At 42.3% G+C, this 27,127-nt stretch overlaps 1 protein-coding gene across 1 annotated transcript in view; it reads right to left on the reverse strand.

Moving 5' to 3' along the window:
- Positions 1-484: 484 nt before the first annotated feature.
- Positions 485-27,127, reverse strand: part of LOC124052895 — a 49,246-nt gene continuing 22,603 nt past the window's right edge. The window contains exons 3-5 of the mRNA XM_046377673.1: positions 23,631-23,812; positions 18,840-19,078; positions 485-1,014 (exon numbers count right to left, since the gene is read on the reverse strand). Of these exons, the coding sequence (XP_046233629.1) occupies positions 814-1,014; positions 18,840-19,078; positions 23,631-23,812 (622 nt within the window). The 3' untranslated portion in view covers positions 485-813. The remainder of the gene's footprint in view (positions 1,015-18,839; positions 19,079-23,630; positions 23,813-27,127) is intronic.

Raw genomic sequence — 27,127 nt, forward strand, 5'->3', positions numbered from 1 at the left:
GCTGGCAGGGATAATTGGACTCTATGTAGGTGGCATGACCCAGCTGTCTGCAGCAGGAAGGCCCAGAGCTGAGCGTGACCTCAACCGCTGACCTTACAAATGCAATACAGCGACCTTTGACCCTGCCCACATTAAAGAGACAGTGTTGTCTTTCTGCAGTCAGCCAGCAAATTAGAGCACCAGGGGCCAAAGAATCTTCACCTATTCATTTTGTTCAGGTTGGTGTTGCATCCTGTTGTATTGCCAATAAATTGCTACAAGAAATATCACACTTATGGCAGGGAGTCGTGAGGTGCATAATAAAATTCACCTCCCTCGCTATATCTGTCCTCCATCACAACTATCGCAAAGACCAGTGCTTTTTTTTGCTTCCTTGGTTCAGTACAGTAAAATGGCCAAAGTCATCACAAATTAAAAGAAGTTATCAAAAATGTATGATGCATAGAAAATTTACATGCTTTAGAATGTAAACATCTATACAAGCAATCATATGCAAGAGATGTACCAGAACTTAACTGTATTACAGTCTTTGGTGTACAATTAATGATCTCCATCACTAAAAACTTTTCAGACTTGTGTGTGGCCTCACCTAGCCTTTTGCTGTGTAATTTAGCAAAACTACTCATTTTCCACAAGCTCTAATAACAGCTGTCTAGCCATTTCTGCTAGAAACCCTGACATGAGCTGATAACCTGACTGAGTAATACCCCCTTAACGTGTACAGAGACAATGGTATTCACCCGATCATTAAAAAAAGTATTTTATTTATCTCAGTATTTTGTTATGGAACAATAAACCAACCAAGAAAATTCCTCACGAATCAAACTGAGTGTGACTCCACTGCAAAACACAGATGGATGCAGTGCTTGCCCAAAAGGCACCCACACAAAGACAGAAAGATATACGTACGAAGAATACAAGCATCTTGAATTTATGATACAATCTTTCAATAGCCTCCCATGTCTTTCTTGTCTCCTTCTGTGCATCAGTCACCAAGGGTGCAGGTAGGCCTCTCTAGGGGGACATTAGAGGAGACATATCTGTCAAGATGGAAGCAGTGCTCCCTTAGGCCACCACTGAGCAACAAATGTGTCCCCTTGCCTTTTCTCTTGTATCACAATACTGCTGTTGAGTGACTGCAAAGCCCTAATGGATGCAGGTATCTGCAGTTAGTCTGACCTTCTATGAAAGCCCTTGGCAAAAACAAGATAGGGGAAAACCAAGGGTAAGGGTGTGTGTGTGTGTGTGTGTGCGTGTGTGTGTGTGTGTGTGTGTGTGTGTGTGTGTGTGTGTGTGTGTGTAGGGGGGTTAATGTCTTTATATGTAGGAACTCCTTTGATGATGTCTGATTTGGTAGCTTGGTGTTGAAGAAAATATAATGAGGACGTGTGTGTGTGTGTCTCATGAGAAAAGAGAAAGTATGCACACACATAAGTAAATACAGGTGTATGTGTGTGTGTGTGCTGTTAATCTAGTGTCCAGCATACACGTCTATGTGTGTGTTAGGTCATTAGTGCAGCTTTAAAGGCTTGGCATCCCTCCTGAAATCTGCAATAAAGCAGAGGAATTCAACAACTTAAGTCACCAGGGGGAAATGAGCTTACCAGCCAATCCATCAGCTTTAACACCAAAGAATGAATTTTGTTACCTTTTTTCAGAAAATTTTTCTTAATTATTTATCTATTGCAAACTACCTGTATGTCCCTGCCCGTAGATGCCACCAAAAACAGGTTCTTCAAAAAGAACCACTTTCTTTAGTTAAACTGGTAGTGAATTTTGAGGGCTGATGTACTGTAGTCTGGGACAGGAAAAAAAACTGCCATTTTTTTTCCACCACTGACAGCCTTACCACGTTCGATCCATGCATCTGGATTTGTAAAGATCATCAGATCATTGAAATTTTCATTGAAAGTTCAAATTCACCAAAAACGAATAATCCCAACATTTCTGTCGGAGTTATCAGTCAGTTAATCATCTGCATGTCCACAGAATAAGTTTGGCGAGCTAAGGTGGAGCTGGACGGAGAAGCGCCAATCCCGCTTTTGATTTCAATAAGGGAAATCATCAAGATAACAACAAAAGATTAAAATAACCGTCTGCTCTCTTTGTGGATTGTCACGCTGCTAGTGAACTTGTCTGTGAGGGATGGTCGAATGGTAAAGTTGTTGAGATGTTACCCTGGTAACTACAACCTCTGCCAGTGACTGCGCAGCCATTGGCCACTACTGGAGTCAAGATGTGACAATGACAATGGTTTGCTAAACATCGGTCAAACCAATACATAGGCTGGCCTCTTCTCCAAACACCTAAAAAATTGTTTTACAGTTTCTTATTCTCTGGATGTCACATGCTCGCTCACATGGACCACCCTGATTCTTCCCTCCCTATCTTTCATTTCACAGCCCAAATCCCTCTTTCCTCTTCACTTCATCCACTCCATATCCTCCCTCATCCCTGTGCTCTTCTCTTCTCTTGCCTGGCATCTTCTGCTAACCTCTCCTTGCTCTCTTTCACTTACCTCTTCTAGAACCTGTTGTCTTTTTCTTGTTTACTCCGCTCATCCATCTGGCCTCTTGACCTGTATGTTGTCTGTAGACTCAATGAGATATTGCCTAGCAACCCTACAGAGTATCTTCAGTAAAGTGAAATAAACAAATAAATAAAAGAGAGAAAATACCAGTCTGTTAAGTGTGATGGATTGTCTAAGATGCAAAAAGTTTGATGATGGTGCAAAATCTAAACTGTTGATGTTTAAAATGTGATACTGAGACATTACAGTGTTGTATTATGGGAAACTGGTGGTTTTCCTGTACTCGGAGCAAAACATCAGCATTTCTTGACCTCTGATACTTAGATTTGGTCGACTCCTTTTCAGTGTCCCAGGTCTTACAGGGATGACAAAGGTACAAGTAAACATCAGAGAAAGAAGGATAACCTGAAAAGAAAGAGAGGTTGAGCGCCATAAGGAATTGACAGATTGCTGACAGAGGCAGAGTGGATGGCTTGGCCCTATTGTTTCAGGCTAATTTCGTGGGATCAAACCAAAGCACAGCCCCAGACACAGACGGAGCTGCTGCAATCTGTTGGGAAATCTCCCCTCTAATTGGTCCCACAGAAAAGGCCACCGCCAGCACACTGCAACTTGCTCTTGATTGCTTTAACTCCCCACATAACCGGCTGTATGAGAAGCCAGGCCTGCCAATCAATCACCACAGTGACAGCCTGCTGTGGCTAACGAGAACGCACACAGGGTTAACAGTAAGTGATTATTTTACGGTGCTGGAACAGTGTGTGTCAATTTTAGAACGAAAAAGAAAGCAATAAACAAGGATTTCACTGTCAGTCAGTCAGTCAGTCAGCAGTCTGATGGACAAAAACACTCCCAAAGTGAGGGGAGGGAGCGAAAACTTGACAAGGTTTGACTGTGTGTGTGTGTGTGTTGGTGTGTTTTTCTGTGTGTGCATATGTGTGTGTATGTGAGTGAGTGGGGAGTGAGGGGCTTTGTTTTGAAATGTTTCATAATGAGCAGCAGCTGACGGAGGAGAGAACAGACAACTCCATACAACGGCTTTGCAAGCATCTTCCCTCTATGTCCACCTCCCACCTGGCAATCTATACATCAGTGGCTGTCAGTGCAATGCACTCCACCTCTTCACACCTTCAGCGCCCCCTTGCACACACACACACACACGAGCTAACTCCGGGCTGTCTCTGTCAGCGTCCCATGTGATGAGGTCATGGCTGGAGTATCTAACCCGTGGCGATGCCAAAGAACAAACACAATGGTCGTAGAGATCAATGTGCTTGTGCGGTATACCTGTAAGTGTGCGTACAGTTTTTTTGGGTGTGTGTGCATGAAAAAACACACTTACATGGGCAACAATCCATTCTGCTGAACATCAGTCAGTCAGTTGTGTTCACCGCCACAGAGCCGTGATGTCCCGCAGGCAGCAGAGGGAGGGAAGACAGTGAAAAGTCACCCTATCACAAGGGAAAAGTCAATGGCTAAATGACAAACGCCGACACAAGAGAGAGAGCAGAGAGAGCCTGCTCAGGCCTGATAGAGGCGACATTCCCGTTGTGGGGTGACTCATTGTTTCCGAAGCATCTCACATGTGTCGCATTAGGAAGAGACGACAGACAAAGAGGAGCTCTCCCCTCGCGTCCTTCTTCATCACTCCTCTTTTCTAGTCTTCCCTGTTCCCTCTCCAGCTGTCATTTTGCTGGTGCTCTTTGAGTTCACGTGTCTGTCACCTCCTCTTTCATCACCAACACCTCCCTCTCACTGATGTTTCCCACTTTCTTTATTTTGTTTAGATGTCAGTCAGCTCCTTTTTCTTCCCCCTACCCCTCTGTTTCCCTGTGCTTGCCTCTCCTGACAGTCTACACAGGAACTTAATGAGGAAACACGGAAAGAAATGTCATTTTTGTATCTCATCCACTTCAGATCTATAGAATACACCTATCATTGTGTTTGTCTGTCGTTCTCTTCTTTCTGACCTATTTTGTTATTTACAATCCCAAATACTTTGTCTGCATCATTTATTCACAGTATTGTTACTATTTTGGCAGAAAACTGATTTTTGTCTGGTTTCTGATCAGCCTAATCTTGTTAATGGGGCTCAGGTAGCCCTGTTATCAAATCATTAAAACTTTCCCAGTCTGTATGACACCCATCTTGTCATCACATCTCACTTTATTTCTTTCTGTCTATGCCAAGGACAAATGTGGTGTTTAAATGCTTGTCACGGGAACCACAGCTGTTCCTGATCAAATCCCTCCCTTGTCTTGTCAACACAAATACTGAAAGATCATTAAAATTCAGGTTAAAAGAATAAAGAAAGGAGCAATGGAAGAGGGAAACAGGCTGGTGGGGCAGGGAAAAGTCCTGCCTGAGCTGGGACAGCCAATAACAAGGAGCTTTCCAACAAGTCTGCCTCAGTGTGTGAGAGTGTGTGTGTGTAATGATGTGTGTGTGTCTCTGGTGACAGGCACTCTTAGTGACTTACAGTATGTGTATGTGTGTTATGAGAGTGTATGGGTGATGGGAGGCGACGTAGAGGTAAGTCCTTCTAAATATGCATCTTAATGGCTGCTCTGTTCCCACCATTCACATCAAGTGATGGAGAGAGCGAGGGCAGAGAGAGAGAGAGAGAGAGAGAGAGAGAGAGAGAGAGAGAGTCAGGGGACAAGGAGAAGTGGTGCTGCATGTTTTCAAGTGGGCAGCCAAGACTGGGACGCAGACAGAGAGACAGAGAGCTTAAAAGAGAGAATGGTGCAAGCAAACGTCAACAACAGAAAAGCTATGTAAGGAGTCGCCATACCTGACTCCTTCAACCGTGGCCCCATTCCACAGTCTCACACACACACACACACACACACACACACACACACACACACACACACAGGCCTCAGCAGCAGTAGTATTGAGGAGCAGAGTGGAGAACTAGCCTCCTCAGGCAGTAGCTGTTTGTCGCTAAATGAAGGCCGGCATTCTTTGGTTTCCCAGGGAGCTGGGTGCCTGCCAGTCCCCCGGCCACTGAGTGCCATTTTATTAAGAACAAAATGGAGCCCCTATGAAAGGAGCCCAGGACTGAGCCTGCACAGGTCTCACTGAGCTGAGCCTCGGCATAAACAAACACCACCTTAAAGAGACAGGCTGGCAGAAAATGAGGGACGGCAGGGCCCCTCAAGAGCCCTCTAAGAGATACACACAACTTCGGGACTGGCAGTGGCTGCTATTGATGAGCCAGACCTTACAGAGGTAAGGTGAGGGAATGAGCTGAAGACCTTGCAAACAGTAGGTTATAGTCCAGTGATATAGCCAAGATAATGACATAGGTGTCACGTGAAGACCACCATACAAGGCCAAATCTGACAAAGCTAAGCCACCTTAGAAAGTGGAGCTACTATTTTCACACTTCCTTACAGTATCTGCAGTCTATAATCAACATGTCATTACTGACAGTGAAGGACACACTAAAAAAAGTCTGGTGTTATGACATAGCTGCATCCCTCTTCTCCCCTCTTCATAGTGAACACTGCATTTCACTGATGTATACTCTGGCATCTCGTTAGAGGTGATATTCATTAGAGATTAGTGTAAATATACATGCGTCGTGCCAAAAGTCCAATTCACTGTGTATCCAGGAGGGGTCAGTAATATAAAGTATCTGCTGAGGCTCTCTGTCAGCGTGCATGTGTGTGTGTGAGTGTGTGTGTGTGTGTGCATGTGAGACAGAGAGAGAGATATTTATCATATCATGATAAAAAAGACAAATTTAGAGCTGCAACAACAATGATTATTTCAAACAGATCTCAAATAATCTGTTGGTTACTTTCAGCAATCCTCATCACACTTTCCCAGAGCCCAAAGTAATGTCTCCAAATGGCTTCATATGTCTAACCAACAGCCCAAAACCCAAAGACTCTTCATTTCCAGTCATAAATGACACAGAAATACATCAAATCTTGACATTTAGGAAGCTAGAAACTGCTAATGTTTGACATTTTTGCTTGAAAAACAAAAACTGAAATGATGAATTCATCAAAATAGCTGGAAATTCATTTGTTCTGATCAACTAATCAACTAATGTTCACAGCTCTAGATGGCTTTACCAAAACCAAAGTACTGACAATGCTCATTTAAAGGCACTACATGCACGGACCACCAGACACCTGCCAGACATCTAAGAGAGCAGACAGAAATATGTATAAAATAAATAAATTGCTTGCCTAAAGCTGCTTTCCTAAAGCTGAATTCAAAGAAAGGATGGCTACACTGTCAAAACTCTGAGCATGTCAAACTTAAACATATGTCTACAATAAAGTTAAATAATTAAATAAACTTAAATAATAGGAATCAAGCACTTGTCACAAATGTCACAAACCCAAGGTTTCCTGGTAAACCATTAACACATTTGTCTGCTTGTTTTCACTGCATGACAAAACTTGGGGGTTGAAATAATACATATATAGACATACTTAAAGACAATCATTCAATGAACATCATGAAACACCATCTGTACTCATTGGACAATTATTTTATTAATTTATATTTGAATAAAACCTGTCAAAAACAATGATAACCATTTCTCTATCTTATTTGTCACCGTATCATCCCTTTTTTCTTTCCTTATTTCTTACAATAACAGCATTTAATTTACAAGTAATGTTTGGGAAAAAAAAACACAATTGAAAGAAGCAAAGAGTGTCAACCCTAATAAAAAAAGACACCTATTCCCACAAAGTGACTGTTTTGATGAAAGAAACATGCATTTAAAAAAAATAGTCTAGCCAATGCTAAAACAGTTGAGACTCATTTGTATCTTAAACACATTTTGATGCAACAACTGAATGTTATCTACACACACACACACACACCAGCATTCCCCTTTTTTCCCTATCACGCACACAAACACAAAGTATGATGGGACCAGAGCCAACATCTGTCTTTGATATAATTTAACTAACCGCTTATTGTGGGAGCCCACCAGCACCACGGATGGCGTCTAGCACTGTGTGTGTGTTAGTCTACGAGTGCGCTTCGGCGTCCGTTCAGACACTTTGGCAAGCCGCTGTTGTGTTGTTACATCCTTCAGGGTTTGAGCCGTGTGTGTGTGTGTGTGAGCGTGTGTGTGTTCACTATGTGCGTCTGCATTTCTGAGAATGTGACTGCATACCAGCGTGCAATGTGTGTTTCCACAGACATGTGAGAACAGTGTGAGTGTGTGCGGTGGCTATCCCCCTCCATAGTGAAAGCCACAGCCTCAAACCACATCAGAGAGCGTGTGGGAGACGGAATGACAAGGCCAGGAACCAGCCAGCGTCTGCCTGCAGCCACACACAGACACAGACACACACACACATACAGAGTCGTACTTACACACACATTTATCACACTTATCCATCTACTTATTGACACATGCTGTCTCTTACGCTCTCCCACTCTTGCTCACTCCCCTAACACACATACACACACACACACACACACATATTAAACGTCAACCGTCATCACACCACAGGTCCTATCCAGTGGTCAACATGTAGGCCAAGGATGCAGTCAGCAGCAGAGAGAGATGTTTGTGTTTGCATTTGCAGACACTGACAGAGCAAGGAGCAAAATAGGCTTTCTGCTGTGGATTTGTTTTAGTATTCTGACGTGGTGCAACTGTCACTCATTGGTGTGTGGGATAAATGAAAATGAAAATATTTGAATTATTTATTTATGTCCCCTTCACAGGACACAGAAATAAATGGTGTACAAACAATAAATGAGCTGGCAGGGCTCTGAAAACAAGATAATTACAGACACGTAGACATGCGCACAACAAGCACAGGTACACACATCTGCACAGTCATACTAACAAACACGATGACAAACACACATCAGCAGAGAGACGAGCATGAATCGTGCAAAGGGGCTGCTATCGCCGACGAAAGACCATTCGTGCAATTTCTCACGCGGTGCACACACACACACACACAGACAAAGCCACAGTGCAAGTGTAGATCATCCATGGGTCAGTGAAAGCTAGAAGCGGTGTTTTTCCTTGCGGTGGACACACATCAATTTCAAGGAAATTGCTCGCCCCATTATTGGAAAGTGTTACCGGAATGTCAATTAAGGGGGAAGTTTTTAACCTCGCACCACACAAATAAACAGTGCACCCCACTCCCCCTTATTAAAGGCGGTGTCAGCGCAGACAGAGAGTCTGGAGGGGGTAGAGGGGAGGGAAGGAGGGATGGAGGGAGGCAGGGATGGAGGAAGGGGAGGCCCGGGGAAAGGGAGAAGAGGAGATTTGGTGCTCTCAAAGAAATGCTTTTGGCCCTCCTTTTGTGCCCGAGGCCCTAGACCCTGAGAACCACTCAAAACCCAGGATCTGGCCCCGACTCAGGCCCACTTAAGGTTAACCTCAACAGGCAGGGATCTGTTTGACAGCTGCTTGGATCCTGTAGGTGCAACTGCAGCAGACCAATTAAGGGCAGGTCAGCGGAGAGAAAGAGGGGGCCACGGAGATAGAGGTGGGAGATGGGAGAGTGAGAGGGGAGGGAGGATGGATTGGCAGATGGAAGGAGAGGTGAGGGAGTGTGGCAGAAATGATGTGTGGGGAGGGTTGACAGAGGTGAGATGGAAGATGTAAAGGAGGGAAGGAATGAAGAAAGGAGAGATGGAGGGTGGTTAGGAGATATCAACAGTGTTTGCTTAGTGCTGGCTTACTTTAAAAACACAGTGGGTACCAAAGCAAATAAACATTGTGGGGAAAGCAGGAAGATATAGATAGACTAAATGCAAACAAACATGTACAGAGAAACAGCTGACCTTTAAAAATGTAAAACAAGAAAGAAGCACAGCAACAGAGACAGAGATAATATGATAATAACAAGAGAGAGGGATAGCAAGAGACGGAGACAAAAGTACTCAAGTATGAAGGTTTCTGTGAAAGCACCGTGGCTAAATACACTGGGGCCTGGATAATGATGCATAATATACAGTAAGTCTCTTCTGTACTGAGAAGTTAGAGGACCTCAGCAGCAATAGCTACTGGGTCACATACATATACACCACACCTGACCATCAGGGAGCACTTCAACAGCTCAACAAGTAGCCCAGCAAAATATATCCTAAAGGTCCACAGTGTGAGAACTGAGCACTGATCTCAATAAGATCCAGAAATATTCGACAGCAACAGATCAAAGGACAAGTCGGATACTGACTTCAAACAGGCATCCTCTACTGATGCTTTACTGAACAGAACCTCCAAAGATGGGTGGAGTGCGCTCAAATGGCTCCAGAGGTTTAAGTCTGCAAGCTCATAGGCATGTGAAATACCTTCACATAGCCAGTGTGTGAGCCTCTGTTTGGAAAAGGGCTTGCCAAGAGCCCCGTCACCATAACAGATGAACAGCTGCCGAGTAGCTGCGTGTGCTATATAGCTTACTCTAGCACACGTAGGACACAAATGTTGCTATTCGTGCAATCACTCTGGATGGAAGAGGAGAACTCGAAACAACAGGCTACATCAGATTTCCATTTGATGTATATGTGTTCTCATGAATTCTAACAATTCACAAAGTGTAAGCATTTAAGTTTCATACACATAAAATTATATGCACTTATATGTATATGTATGGTTTAAAATTGGGAGTTTTGAGTACCCTTGAGAGGCTGCTCAGTCAGCCTCTGCTACCTCACATCTTGTGTGAAACATTTCAGGAGAGAATGATCAAACAGGGGAAAGTGGTGAGGTGAGAGACTGTCTCACTCCCTGCAATCAGGTCATTACCTGAAGCCAGAGGCACAGAGTTGTGCATCATCAAGTTCGTCATTCAATGTCTGGGTCGCACTGCTCTCAGTCACCACAGCACTGCTGCTGGAGGATGACCATCACGGAAAGACTCGGCACATAGCGGACGGCCAAGTAGGTTCATGTAAATTTCAGTGCATTTCTCTGCGGGGGAGAGCGGTCAAGCCTGTACAGCCTGCGAGAGGGTGAAGCCAGGGTAAACAGAACAAGGGAATTCAGAGCTAGAGAGTACCACAAGTTAATTCCACTGCCCCAAATAGGTCCTACAGTTAAGCAGTCCGATTTCTTCGTTAAAACCGAAGGAAATTGTTGTACATGATCGTTAGTGAACTACAGTAATCCTCTGCAAGAGCTCCCATGTCTGTAAAAACGGCAGCCCCAACAGGGAGAAAAGATGGAAAGAGTGGAGAATGAAAGGGAAAAGGGGGCGAGAGAGAGAGAGAGAGAGAGAGAGTGATGGAGAGCTATAAGAGAGACAGATTTGGAGAGGAGCATTTCTGAATCTACATAGTTAATGAACACCATTTCACTGGTTACCATCGGCAACCAAAGCGGCTGCAGAAAACATTCCCATGGCAGTCTTGGTCTGTTTTGGGAGAGCGTGTGTGCATGCACGTGTGTCAAAAACAGCTCTCACTGAACAACAACATTCAAATGAGAGGCATTTTTCTCTGTTTTTATGGGGATAACCAGATTGTGGTTCTCCCCTTTGGCCAAACTCACATCAATTAAACTGAAGCTACAGACTTTAGGAAACACAGAAAATGGAAAATAGTGAACTGCAAAGGGAGACGATGGCTATGAAACAGCGATGAATTATGTGCCATGATGTAAGTGTGTATAGGTATTCAAGTGTGTAGAAAAAAGCCAAGCGTAACCAACCTAACCATAAATGTGCCGTTCCAAGCCAGATCATTAGAGCTGTGCATTTTTTCTGCACCTAACTTTGAGTCTGAACTACAACAACTTTCACCACTGACTTTGGTGCCCTAAATTAACTTTAGCCACTGGTGCAGTTAATGAAAAATTACGTGTTGAAATCAGTTTACATCAAGAGATACTCCACAAAATCCCATTTCAGTGTGGTCAACTTTGTTTATTCACATTAATCATTTTTACAGCGTCATTCATGTAATTCATCCATCTTACACCAGTATTACAGAGAAAGGCGGTGGAAAAGATGGACAAAAGCGTGTGAGCCAGACTCAAAGTTGCGTCTTCATTACTTTATGGGTCTTAGCCTGCTGAGCCACCAGTTCCCAGCTCTGATTGTCAAACCGGTGTTCAGCGTAGGAATGCTGAGCAAACAAAAACACCACTGTTTAATTTTCACAAAGTAGCCAAGGCTCTGGCTTCTCTCTCCTGTTTTTTCGCCTGCTGCTGTGCATTCCAATAAAAGTCTCCATAGATAATGAACGTTAGTAGGCCGTCTGCAGCCAAACCTTGGCTCCGATGGCGGTTATGACTGTCCACTGTGGTGTCTGTGTGTTAGTCATCTCAGGATGAATGAGTCACCAGAGAGAAACCTCAAGCACCACCCAGGTAACAGTTCAGCTACACACCCACACACACATTCACAGACACACTCACAGCACTAACATGAGAGAGATGAGAGACTGCAAGGCGGGACTCCTATTGTGTGGTATTATACTGCCACCATGTGGTCGGTATAACAATGAACGGAGCTGACAGTATGTCTGCAAAAAATGCATTCAGCAAGGAGTAACAGGAGTTTGGTATTAAATGAAAATGAAATGAATGACAGATCTGTGTGTAGAACATATAATCAAGATGCAGGGGACAGATTGTAGGCTGGGCTGCTAACCTGATATGAATGTGCACAATATCATTGTCCTTTGTGCACCCCTGTGGGCGTGTGGCCATGTACACCTCCAGATTCCTATGTCTTACAGTTTGAGAAGGAGAACTACTTATATTTTTTTTCACATACATGTTTTTTGGTGACCTCAGCAGATGGCTTATCAGCCAGAGTGAGAGGACATACATGTATGGGTTTGCAGGGCCTTTAAAAAGTCTTTAAAGGTGTTTGTTGGTTTGTCTGCAGGGACACAAAATATCTTAACTTAATAACTTTAGCTGTGCAAAATCTACCCCAACACATATGGCTGTTTGCTTTACAAGTACATGATACAAGCCCTATAACTTAAATGCACTGAACGTAACTGTTACAAACCAGACCAAGAGCATCCAAATGCGGAATTTAAAAGGCAGGTGTTCACATAGAAAAGTGCTGCATTTTCTGTATTGCACCAGGCACTTAATCAGTGCAGTCAGAGCACATTGTTTTCAATCTTTACAGGGGTCCAGTCCTTACAGCGGGTTGATTTTTCAAACTGGCAATTTGGGGTTTTAGTTAGGATTATCTGCATCCTGTACAAATTCTTAGTCACAGCACAAAGGAATATGCAAAATGTAATTCAGAAAATCCACAGTAAGCAAAGCTCATATGTTGATCTTGGACAGCTGAGTCTCAATTTCTGAACTAAATCTTCCACAGTGCCAGAAATGAGGATGCCGATATTGCTAAATATGAGCACAATTCCTGTTTTGCGAGGCAAAATATGAAGTTATTTCAGTGCTGGTTATATTGTAGCTTTTAGCACACCAATGTTAAAAATGAAATCTTCTCACAGTGGGAATATCCATCCAAATCAAATTTGGTTTTGCTACTTGTGATCACATTAGCCCTGCTGCAAGCCAGCAGATAGATACTATACACTCTTAGTCCAGTCAAACTTTTCTAAAGTACTCTAGCACTTGTACTGTGGAGTGCATCAAGATAATTAGGAGTAATTAGCCAAGCAACCACAGGACTATTCTATGCCAAAATAGTTGTTGCTCTACTTGCTCTACTTCATTACCTTTATGGAGAATCAGAAAGGTGCTGCAGTCACAGACAGAAAGTTACTGAATGGGGTAGACTAGCTTGGAAGAGTTCCCATCACCATGCCTTCCCCTGACTGCACGTTTGGCTACATCATCAGGCTAATTACCCAAGCATTTACCATGTTAATGCTGCTAAGGCCTTGAGGCATCCTGTTTTTGATTGAGGCCACTGGAAATCAGGCAGCTCAAGGGAATAGTGGAGCGCTCAAACTGCTGCCAAAACTGTCATCCTTGGCCTTTCAGTAGACGTGTCCATGTGTGGCTTGTACTGTACAAAACAATGACATTTTCATGATAGTGCTCAAGAGGACCCCACCTACCCGGACCCTCAGCTGGTAACGTACTGGTGTGTCGCTATCAACAACTGCTTCACCTTTTAATGACTATAATCAGAGAATTAAGTGGCTGTGCACACTGATAGGCCCTCCACTACGCCTCCCTGCTGTTATCAAACAGCAACAACACCAACACTAACACACACTACTCTCTATGAGAACATTTATCAGAACTGAGTCCATGTGATCATTACAATTTATTAAGTAGTCATAGTGCACTATTAAAAATCTAGCACTCGTATTGTATAAAGCATTTATAGCTATCAATAACAACGACATTTTCCAGTTAAGACAGAAAAATACTTCAGCAGCTAAAGGATGTCATACATGTTTCTGGCAATGGTTATCATGTTAATATCCAATCAAGTAACTTCCTGTAATCTAAAAGTGTTGTAGTACAGCCAGGCCTCCAGAGAATGTCCACATCAGTCGGCATGTTTATCCAGCTCTAAGCCATTTTCACATCAAAGTATCGGTCACCTTTATTTTGAAATTTCCTTGGCACTCTGTATCATTAGTTACGTCCAAGTGCACCTCTCTTTGGACAGCGCTAGAGCCAAGCAGATACTGTATCTTCTGTACCTGAAGAAGCATTTTCAATCTCATACCAAAGGCTAAATTTATCTCATATCAACCCCTGAATTGAACTGAATCAAAACTGTTTAGTGGCAGACTTTCATTACCCAAAGAATTCATTATGGTGATGTGATTGGGTGGCTGGTGTAGAGAGCAGAATATCTAACTGCTGACAAAGAACCAGTTTTGTAGGTGGCGCCAGTGGAATGTCCATGTTGTTCCATTTTGTTGTACTTCTGTTACTACTTACTTCCCTCTGGTGGTCAAAAATCACATAGTGCAGCTTTAACTCTAATATGAACTTTATTTCACTGACATCAGTTTCAAATATCAGATCCCTTTCATTCACTCAGTTTAGCTGCCTAACTTCATGTTAGCACTGAAACAGAATAACTTGATGCTTCATGCAGCTATTTTGTCTGACTTTCAATCTGATTCTATCTTTTGAGATATTCTCATTGTGGCATGCAAAAACAGGTTGTATCTGTAGCGCAAAACTGGCTGAAACAGATGGGAAATAAACAACTTAACTGCTGTTAGGCACAGAGCCCATATCATACTGTAAAGATGCTTCTCTTTCCTCAAAGGAACACAATAGATTCTGCATTCTTGGATTTCAGAATCACTGAAGAGAGTTTGTGAGCAGATGGCGAGGCTGGATAGAGGCCATTTTTAAAAATAAAAAAAACATATATAAAGTAATTGCTTTGCAAGAGCCTTATTGCTGTTGATGGAAATCTTTGAATAGGTCCCCACAGCCCCTACCTCAGGTGAATGCTTTCTGTTACAGAGGCAAATGTGCTGATTTAGAAACAGATCATGTGGTAAGATAGTCCTCAGAACTCACAGTATTGTACTTGTTCACTTCCCAGTAGAACCTCACCAATTCCGTTTCAATATCTGATTCCTGCCTTTATGCAAGATGTTCTCTGGCTATCTTTCATGTGTGTGGTGTGTGTGTTTATGAATATTAATGTGTGAGCACACTCTGTGCCTGTTTCCTGTCAGCATTAATGATTCTAAAGAGAGACAGAGCTTAACCACAGGGAACAGCAACATATCTCTTAAACCAGTCAAGACGACCCACAGCCTTTTGACCACAGCAACATGCTGAATATCATTCACCTCATTGAAGAAACAGAGTACCACTGAGTTTCTGCCAGTTCTGTATCAAGAGACCTGCATGTGTGTGAGTATGTATTTATGTACATGATCCGTTTGAGATTTGTCCTGTGGCGTTTCCTGTGGGTTTCCAGTGAATCAGGAAATTATGACAAACAACTATTTGCATCCCTGGTTTATGAATAAATGGAAAATGGACTCCCCTTGTTTCATTTAATAGAGGAATTTCGTGAGTCATATTATAGAGTGTGTGTCAGACTGAAGTGCTGCAAATAAGCACAAACAAAGCATTATGTAGCTACATCCATTCAATCAACGGAAATGATACGGTCTGTACTTTGATTATGTGGTTACTCAGCCCCTTAGCTTGCTGCTGTTACGCTTTGAGCGCATTTGCACACTCATTTACACACATTTAACAGAAATAAAACTCTCTCTCTCTCACATACACACACACACACACATTTTCAGATTTTCACCTTGTTACTCACTTGCAAACTCATTTAAAATAAATCCAATACAATTAAACCGAATCATGTCATTACACTATGACTGATTGTAACAATAAACTTGTATGCATTGTATTTTGACTGTACACATCAGGCACACTGATATCATCAGCCATCGCTGCATAAAAGAGTTTTGTGACTATAGCGGGTGACAAGCTGTGTTTCTGGGAACAGTCTAGACATTTTTTTTATAAATGGATACTTCCTTCAGGTATAATTTGTCACCATCTCAACATGTTTCCAGGAGCATGAAGGTGACTTCAGATCATTTCCCATACACCTGCTGTACGTATACACAGACAGGTAGACACGAAAAGAATTCTACCAATTCCACAGAGATGTGTGATGTTCATTCTCATATTTTAAGATACATACAGAAGTTTTATATGTGCTACAAATGTTAGAAATATTTGTTACGCTTTCCCAGATATGCAGTTAAGCCCACATTGTTATTGCTTTACTGTGTAATGCAGTCGAGCTGAGCATTGGCAAGCTGAAGTCTCAGTCAGCTTCAAAAAGATTACAATGTCATTTGTAATGACAAAAGCTGCAGCTTTTTTTTAACTTAAGATGTAAAAGGAAACCATTTTATTGTGCGGTATGCTTTCGAGCCAGGCACAGAAGATATGCAGCCGTCTGAGTGTGGTAAAGTTGCTGGAGACAAGATGATACTGTCAAGGTAGATAATTAACTTTCACAGTAATGCACAGTTTGGCAGTTTGTTCATTCTCTCTCCCTCCTCTCTCCTTTTACTTTACTATACAAATAACTCCATATGCACTCTGTCTGTCCTTTATTTGCCAAGATTACAGTCACTATAGTCTTACTCATCCTCCCCACTGATCTAACATGTAAAGAAATTGAGACACATTTGCACACTCTCTAAATATTGGCTGGTCTCAGCAATGCAATCCATTTAAATTTAAATTTGGGTGTTCGTAAGACACAGCAGATACGTATTTAACAGACAACTCAGTATGCGCTGCAGCATCACTGTTCTGATATCGAGGCACTGCTGCTCTGCTGTGTCACTGTCAGCCTCCAGAGTAACACGCCTCCATGCCATAATGTTGCTGCACAACCGCTGTTTGTGAAAGCCAGCCAGCCACGCTGCAGTTGTTTTTGTCACTGTAATTTTCGTGAGTGTATAAGTGATGAGCAACAATGAGCCACCTATAATGTATTCTCCTTGCATCCATAACCAACATGGCAACTCTGCTGCTTTTGTGCAGAGAAAGGACAAAGAATAGACTGATAGGCTGACTGAGACAGAGAGAAGAAAGGCAGCATAAGTGAATTATCTGGAAGACGTAAAAAACATTCCTACAGGGGGAAAAAAAAAAAACAAAAAAACAAAAACTCACTTTGTTTTTCACTGCAGTAAAAAATGACACTAGTCTCTTATATGTGGAGACAGACTGAAGGAATTATATGTAGGGGAAGAAACTGGTCTTATTTTATCTGGTTGGACCAAACTGCAGTCTTTGTGGTACAAAATAAAAGCATGCACAAAATGTATTATGTTGTGTTAGAGCGTAAACCATTGAAAACGTTCCTGTATTGCAATACCACAGCACAGAAACAATACATCAATAAGGTACTTGTAATATTACTATTACAAGACAAGACTGCGTGTCATCTCACCCTAAAACACATGCGGCAGACCATCAGATCCAGGGCTGTCCCCATTACGCCAACAGATACACTTGACCGTGCGCGTCAAGATGCTTAAGTCTGATAAAAGTTTGTATAATGAGCTCCTTTCTGGTCTTCTCAGCTCAGTGATAGATCTCCAGGTCGGACTTTGGTCTTTGATCATACCCACAAAGTCCTGCAACTTCAAGCAGCGAGGTCTGGTTCATGGGCCCGTGATTATAAATGAAAGGTCTTTTCAATGTCTGACGTGAATTCCATTTGAAATCCTACTGAAGATTAGATCTCAAAAATCAGTCTTTCATCAGTGCAACATCTCATTTTAGACAGCATCCACCATCTTCCTGCACTGTACTATAGAAAGAAACTGCCACCAGACTGTCCCCTGCTGGTGTCCTGTTGCACCTTTGACACCGGAGAATCAATTACAAAGCTCAAGCTGGTAATGAGGTCTCCAGTTACCTGATCCGTTGACCAAGGGACAATATAGAGGTCTTCAATCTTTAATGTACATTCACTAAGACAGCTGTCCATGTCTGGTATCACTGCCCCCAGAAGACCCAATGAAACATATAATAAGACTGTTGAAATTATGAAATCAAAACTGAAAAACTGACTTCCATGTAGTCATAAGTAAATCTTGTACAATAAGATGGAGAACTATGTCAGGGCCCGGCAGCTTCAGAAGCTGGAAACTATCCAGTAGCTTTGGGTCACCAGTGTTGACAGTTTGATTGGCAAGATTTTAAGAGCTGAAACTTTATACCTGGAGTGGTAACAGTCCTGTGTAATTGTAGCCTTTGTTTCAGTGATGCTAATTATGCCAATTGATGTAGGACAATTTTATTTCCTGCTGCTCTCTCTCTCTCTCTCTCTCTCTCACCTGCCCACACACACACTAACACAGCCATGTGGATTTTACATGAGGCTCAGCTTCAGTAATTAGGAAAAACGGATTTAGAAGAAAACATAAATTGTACCTGGACAAATGTTAGCACACTAAATTTAGACACACTGGGTTTTTTTGGCTGTAGTCCCCTTCTTTATCAGACATGTTTCCTGGTGTTTGTCTTTAGACGTCTTCCATGTATCAGGGATTGCCTCAATTCTCTGTTATGGAATGGTGTGACAGATGTACCCCACCTTGTAAACACCCTAAAAGATACTGCATTGTGTAACTCTGCAACCTATCTTGTGTGTCGTCTTGTGCTAAAAATGTTTAATGCTGTCAAGTGAAATTTATATGGTGACCACTCAGGATCAGATGATGGGCACTGAGCTACAGATGAGTCCAAACAATATTAAATGTAAAAGCAGTTAAAAGAGATTGTGAGATAATATGGAGAGACGATTCATGCTGTCTCCATTAGAGAGCTGCTGTGAAGGTCTGCATAATAGCCATAAGTGAGGAAACACAGGAGGAAACTTACAAACTTTCTCTTCAGCTTGCCCTTACTGCTACGGGCTGGCTTGGCCTCGACTGCAGTCCCAGAGCTGTAGTCCAAGCCCATGTCCAGGTGGTCGTCCGCGGAGACGCTCTTGCGCAGGTAGGCTGCTCGCGCCCGAAAGTGGGAAAAGGGAGACTGGGAGCGAGGGCGGGCCTCGGTGCACCCACCACGCCCAGGCTCATCTTCGCCCTCAACGTCATCTTCCAAACGCCACAGCTCCCCTGGACGAGAGCAACAACGGGAACAAATGATGAGATTAGCGTACAGTCATCAAGGGAACAAGAGAAGAAGAAAGAAAAGGAAAAGATAAGGGTTGGACACAGAAGGAGACGTATAAGTCCAAGTCAGATTGGACAGATAATGACCGTTTGTTTCCACAACACAAAAATTGCAAACTCACTCTACAAACTGTCGTCCACTGGTGGTGTTCATAAAACATTTCCTCAACGTACTTAAGCTGCTTTTAAAGGTGGAATATTTTACACCCAAACATTATTCTCATACTGTCTCCTTAACAACTCCATTATGATTCCATAAGCTCAACAGAAGTGATGGCTCATGTAAAATGCAGAGGAAGGAACAAATTTGCAGTGACAGTGTCGTTTCTCTCCAGCTCTGACAGAATGGCTGAGTTTTCACAGTCGTAGAACAGAGATGGATGTGCGCTGTCAGAGCGTAGCTCAGCTGCACTAATCATAGCAGACTTCCATCGCTCTGCGTTTGATGTTACTCAGACATCCTGTCAGCATCCAAAGCCTGAATAACAGCACTCATAAAACACTCACTAGTCTTTCAGTTACTTACAGCGCCTGACGCATGCTGGGTAGGCAACAGCAATTCTGTCTAACATGGCTGTAGGGGGCGTTGTTGAGCAATTTGTGGTCAAAAAGGTCAAGTCAAAGACGCAATCTGTCAGTTTTTAGAACAGAAATTTGAGACATAATTGAAATACATAATCATTATAGGCATTGCATTATAGTTGAAGAGTAAACGTTTGCTCAGAAGTCAAATTAAGGCCTGTTTTTAAGGGGTGAGATTAAGCTAAGTGGGATCAGGTGTGCAGGTATCAGGCAGGTCTTCATCTCCACTATGCTGTCAGACTCAACTACCAGGTAGTCTCACTGCAGTCCTTGTGAATTACTCTACCTTATGAAGACATTGCATTGTTTCCCTTGTCCACACTTTGTCCTGGCCTGACTCCTGCCTCTGTCCCATTCCTGCAACATCTAGAAAAACCTCCTCCCTCCTTGACTCTTTATTTGGATCTGCGGACTCCTTCTGGTTGGCTCTCCCTCATTGGCCATCCTGTCTGGCCCCGTTCGATCCTCAGCTTTCAGCTCAGCTCTGCTCCTCCCGGTCTAAGAGACTTAACCACCTATACACTTCCTGGTGTTTTGTTAATAAATTTCTTCTGGCATTTGATCCCTGTCTAAATCTGTTCTGCATTTGGGTTCGCACAACTAATCACACTTAACAAACTGACTGCATGACTATCGCTTTTGTTTCAAGTTTCTTTCCCTATTATTCTCAAGTTTGTTAATATTTTTCCTCCTCACGATTTTGAGTTGGGGTTTATGGTTTTTACATTCCACTGAGTTTAATTTCAGATGTGTTTTAAAACATTTTTTGAAAATAATGAATATATGATACTGAATATAGCAATATTGCAGACACAAATTTAGTTGTTCGCTGTATTAGTATGGGTATTAATGGATCTGTACCTCAGTTTGAGAGTGATTTCAGGCTATTTTCACATCTTGTTCATATATTTTAGTTAACACAGAGCAATAAATACAAGAATCTTTTACTTCTTAATATTTGATAATGTGACAAGCCTGCAAAACATTTTACAGAGTTACCCACCAAGCTTCTGAAGTCACTGTTCAATGTTTTGACAAAGGTTTGTACTTCCTGACACTTTTACAGTATATTTAAGCCTCAAACTTGCCTTGTAATGCCATACTTTATTAAACAATTTCAAAGCAGGTTTTGGTGGTGGCTCCTTTTGTGTGTGAAATCAGTTCCACTGTCTGAGCAGCAGCCAAAACACATCTGGCTTCCAAAGCTGAGCCAAATACAACAGAAACAACAAAATGACAACTCCCAGTGCAAGCTCTGAGACACACTACTATGGGATATTACTTCAATTCATGAATGAAGCACACCCTGGTTATTTAACAACTTAAATTAAAAAAAAAAAAAAAAAACTTGTCTCAGCACTACTGGAGAGATATAGAGAGAGAGACGTAAACAGAATGAGGCAGAACTGTGGACGATGACAGAGGTTGCTAGGCAACAAGGGACCACGTGAGACCGAAGTCTCTCTAAATTTGATATTTGCAACAGAGCAGCAGTAGGGCAAGTGAAAACAGACAAACACACTCCTAAAGGTAAATTCAGGACATTAAATGGAAGCACTTGGGCTAAGTAAATCAATCACGGACAATGTCATCAAGTCCAGGGTCATTAGAAGTAGTGACAGTAAAGACTTATTGGATTAGAACAGCAAGGGCTGGGTTGGCTCTGTGTTCTTCCACTAAAGTGGATTTAGTGAAGACCTCACACTCTCATAGTTCAAACATGAGATGGTGGGACAAGAGCAAGTGGGAGGGAGGGAGTATCACAAGTTAAATATATAATATCACAAGCTATTTAATAGCAATCATGGTCTGTGATATAAATTGGGATCTTTTTTCTCTACTTTGAAATGCCCTGTAGACTATAGCCAGACTTCGAACAGCCTATGACTCTCTCCTTTTGCATCATTAAAACACAATACTGCATTGAACATAGTTCTTTTTGGCACAAGCTCCTTACGCATACGTCATGCTGCCGGCTAGAACTCAAACAGCATTATTAACAATATGTCACAGAAGAAAGAGGCATGTGAGCCATTTGTCCAGTCAAAGCCATCTAGTTAAGGCGGTTATGTAAAGTTTAGAAACAGAAGTAAGAGGACATTAAATACTGCATTTTCTACGAATCCCCGGAAAAGTAGATCTATTGCAATCTAACACCAGCAGGTTGCCCACCCCTAGGTTGGCAAAAAAAAAGAAGGCTCTGAGAGTTGTTTTATTATACGGTGAAAACTTTGTGCTCGTTTGAGTTATTTCGAAGCTAGTTCCTCCTGTGTTGTTGCCTGTCTCTGTGAATCCAGTGGGACTTTGGTTTACTTCAAGTGGAAGACTTTGCCTGATTTTAATAAGTTCCTTTCCTCTGATGTTTGCACTTTCTTTTCCATCTTTGTAGAGTTACATACTGCTCTCTCAAAAGCTACACAGAGGACAGAGCGCAGTTTCAGGACGAGCAGGGCTGAGGGTGTGTGTCTGTGTGTGTGTGTGTGTGTGTGCTGCATGTGCTTCTCTTGTATTAAACATCACAAATAAGAATTACAATAACACAGCATTTTCCCCATCCCAACACTTGAAAAGCGACAATGCTGATCCATCTGACGGTGTTGGGGAGCTCTGATCAATCCGAATGGAGCGACATCACTCAGCAGTGACAAACAGCCATTGATTGTGTGTGTCTTATCAGTGCGTGTGAACGAGGAGAAGAGTGTGTTAGGATCTTTGACCTGCTTTGACTCTGTAGCAGTTGGCTGTGGAGTCCGTCCAAGGCTGGCTGGAGAGAAGATTACTTCACAAATGACCCACTCTGGGAAAAATGTGAAGGCTGCAGGAAGCAGGATCTGGTGTTTAATTATCCACTGAGAAATTATAAATGTATTAAAACATACTGTATGTAGGTCAATTTTAAAACTGTTTGAAAGCAAGCTCAAGGTTCCATATTTTTATGAAATGTTCAGCTGAATATTTAACAGATTTGGGCATCTACTGATTTTATTTTTTTTAGTAACTTGATGACTGAACGATTCCATTTATTTGCATTTATGAAGTGATTACTCTCTTAGTACCTTGTGTTTTGAACATTTGGGACCCTAGCGCTTCTATCAAAAAAGTCCTTTTTTCTTTATATTTCAAGGTGTTACACCAAGGCCTAATATAGGGTTTCCATTAACATAAAATCTTCAACAGATATAAATGTTTTCACCCTTACAAAAACACCTCAGCCATGCATATGATGAAAGCTATCTCTGCCAGCAGCTTAGAGCTTCAGGATTCACCATGACAGTCTACCCTCTCAGGTGAAGGAATGAGCTTTGATTTATAGGTAGCTGCCATGTGCTCTCCTTCAGTCGAAACAGATATCAAAGAAGCAAAGCGTATGTGGAGGTTTGAAAGAAAAAGGAAAAAGAACATGTTTGACACATCTAAGGAGGCTTTAGTCTAAGCTTTAATGGCCTCATTCCTCTTCAATCCACTTCTCTGATCAATAGTTCAATAGGCACACACATTATGGATTAAAAGGTCAGATTGTTTTCCAGAAACCAAGTACATCAAATAATGCTAGTAAGAGTACTCTGGCCAATTACAGGATCTTGCAAGCATGAAGACATGAAGTGTTTATTGGTGAATAAATAAGTGATTTTCTGATTTCTACAATCAGTGCAAAGGAATGTTTGGAGATGCATTGCCATAACTGTGTACTGAAATGCACTTGGGGGAGCTTTGGGGAGAATTTACTCAGGCTTTGTCAAAATCTGACTAGAGATTTGCCAGAGCTATTATGTGATATAAATGAAGAATTAAGCAAACGGAGGATGTGCAGTAGTTTCTACGAAGTCGCTTTTGGAAAACACACATTCTCTGAGCCACGACGACTGCAAAAACACTGTAGCTGTTTAATTGTCAGTTTCCATTTTATCTTTACCTGCAGGCGGCAGAGTGCAGGCCTTCGGGTGGCTGGTGGCAGCGGGCGGATTCTTCCTGAGGGGGGGACTCCCACCAATGAGATCAGAGTGATGGACCCTGGAGACTGTAGGAGACTGGGGGATGCTGGGGAGAGTACGGGACTTAGCCAGTAGGGGTCTCTGCAGCTTCCTTTCCAGCGACCTGGTTGGACGGCATAGATAAGTCAGGTACACGGAGTGCTTTGTTTCCCACTGTTTACGGCATGGACACACACTTGGACATACAGTGGTACACACATACACACACACAAACAAAGCTTATTGGTAGCGAGCAACAAGAGAGCAGTTGTACTGATCAATAGTGAAATTACTTCCACCTCCGTGTTACCGGGCTGAAGGCCATTTAGAACACAACCAATTTAAATTGCTTTCTTTCACAGCAGTTGATGCCACAAAGTCCCCAGTGGGACCCCCACCAATAGCCTCAATCACTAGATCAGTAATAATACAATAGTGGTGATGCAATAGCGAATTTGTGAAAAGCCACAACATAGTCAATAATCTACATACATCAATAATACAACATAATATACATGTTAAATATCTATCTTATTTTATTTATAACTTGCTGTATATAAATACATTGTCAAGGAAGATGCAGATGGGTGCTATTTCACCATTACTGTAAATACAAATAGAAGTAGCACCTGATTTACTGCAGTGTCCTTTATCTTTAAACAGAAAAAGCATACAGTATATATCATTCAAACCTTTTATGCAAGTAGCTGATGCAAAAGACAACATGATTTCCAACATTACCTTACATTACAACACATGTGATTAATATTACTTAAGCGAATCTCCCCCCCAGCTCTGATCAGGCTGATGTGATCAAATTCAGTGAAACGTGGCCAACATTCCAGGCATCAGAGTCAGCCTGGCAGAAGTGGAAGACATCTGACCCCCATTTCTGTAATCCAAACTTGCGCGGTACAGCACTCATGATCCCAGGATAAAAATCTGTCCAGGACATGCAAGAAGAATTCCCTCAGGCTGACATTTCCTGGGTTTTAGCCTGCCTCCTATTTTAGAAAATAAATTTAGTGGGCTTGCACTAAGAGATGTGTGTCTCACTTTGATTCTGACAGAAGCATCTGTGACAGATTCTGACATTGCATATGAGCAAAGTCATTCAAGTTAATGTGTCTCTCACTCACTCTCTTCATGTTTTGTTGCACACACATATCTCCTTTGCTCCATCGTCATTTGGCACATTAGAGTTACATTAGAGGGTCAATATCTCTCTTGCACCTGTCCATTAAATATGAAGCTGCAGCTTGGAGATAATCAGCTTAACTTAGCTTAACTTCATGGTTCAAGTTCACATTTAAAAGGCAGATATGATGACTGTAGCAACCACTTTACATAACACACTGCAAGAAAAGAACGGGAGATTATCAAGAATCAAATGCTGCAGCATCATTCACTTGTACATTCATTACACACTGAGCAGCAACCCTCTTACTGTAGCATGTTTTCACTGTTGAGTAAAACTCAAAATGTGCCCATGTTTGGGTGAAGTACTTCAATCCTCTTTTAACTCCCCCTGATTTCTGGCTCAGGATGTATTTTCAGGCTTTGGGCTATTTCTCACCAGGGAGCTATCAGGTAAACTGACAGCCACTTCAGCCAAGTCAGCACATCTGCAGATGTGATAAGTAAAGCTCTGGCATACAGTATGCCCACTGTCAGCTAGTAAACTACTCCCTGACAGTGAAGGTGGGTGTTGCATTTGTGAATATTTGACCTGGGATCAGTGAATCCCTGAATGAGATTCAAAGCACAGACATGGAGGACCTGGGCTGGTCTGATGATGAAAAATACTTTTGTATTGCTGAATATCACAGAAAGAGCTGAAGGTATTTGCGTGCACACACACACACACACACACACACACACACACACACACACACTTTGATGGTAAGGGAGACTGACAGGTCTCTCACTCCACAGCAATCCACACTGGCTTGCATGAAAAAACATTTGCCTAAAGCAAACACACGTGCACACACACATATTTGGAATAAGATAAAATAACTCAGGGTCCATCGGTAAACACATGCACACATGCATGCAAAAACACAGTTGGTGGCCTCTCACAAGCACATCATGATGATAACACACTGGGCTGAACAGCCGGCCCAGGCCATTCTGACAATTTGGTCCTCACTCATCCTACAAACCTGTTGCTAAGCGACTCTGTCTACAAAAACAGGAGGAGAGGAGAGGAGAGGAGAGGAGAGGAGAGGAGAGGAGAGGTGAGGTGAGGTGAGGAGAGGAGAGGAGAGGAGAGGTGAGGTAAGGACAGGAGAGGAGAGGAGAGGAGAGGAGAGGAGAGGAGAGGAGAGGAGAGGAGAGGAGAGGAGGTGAGAGGAGAGGACAGGAGAGGAGAGGTGAGGTGAGGACAGGAGAGGAGAGGTGAGGACAGGAGATGAGAAAAGAGGACAGGAGATGAGAGGAGAGGACAGAAGAGGAGAGGAGAGGACAGGAGAGGACAGGAGAGGACAGGAGAGAGGGTAATTTTTTTTTTTTTGCTTAACAGCAGCAATCTGAATGTTCACAAAAACAATGTCTCACCCCGAGTTGTAAGCACCGTGTGTACAACCTGCTTCCTGCTGCCAGAATTAGGTAGGAAGAGAAGAGGTGAAACATGTTCTGCACATGCTGTGGAGCACTCATCCTTTGGCTTTTCCCTCTGTCTTATTCTGTACTTGACTGACAACAAAAGAGTTCAGAAGACTTTGGAAAAGGCTTCTGTTCTCTTTCTCACGGTCGGCTAAAACACACTTTTCTCCCACTTCCACAAGAATAGTTTTTGGTGCAACAGATGTACAGCAACTTGTGTTAGTGACCTATTTTAAGGCTAAAAGTAGCAGTGAAACTGCAACTGCTTAAGAATTTCCCAACCATGACACTAAAACCTATTTATGAACATCCTCGGCCCTCAAGCTGCTGTGTGGATTGTCACACCATCTTTAAGTCTAGACTAAATAAGAATCCGTTTCCAGTAGCTTGGTGAATGCTGTACAATGCCGAGTGACACAGTTGTTGAGTGCAGCTGTAGTGAGAACTGTCCATGGTGCTGAATCAACTTGCAACACACATGCACATGCACATACACACACACATATACATACACACATACACACACTTTAGTAAACACATATCCACATGTCTTTGGTCCTTCAGGCAGAAGATTTCAGTTTTGTGATTAAAAGATTTTAAGATTTATTACCTAATTATACTGTGTATATTTTTATTTATTTATTTTTTATTTTATATTTTTCTAAATCCAATCTTTAACATTCTCCTACTGCTACATTTGTGATGAATGTCTCATTTATTAATGCAATGTTCTTCTGGAGACAGTTAAATAGCACATGGTTACTCATTCATAAGCCAAGCGTAGTCTATTGCTTGGTTCTGAGCCATTCATCAAAAGTCAGTTATTTAGTAT

This window comes from Scatophagus argus, chromosome 21, assembly GCF_020382885.2.
Source record: "Scatophagus argus isolate fScaArg1 chromosome 21, fScaArg1.pri, whole genome shotgun sequence".
Taxonomy (NCBI): Eukaryota; Metazoa; Chordata; class Actinopteri; family Scatophagidae; genus Scatophagus; species Scatophagus argus.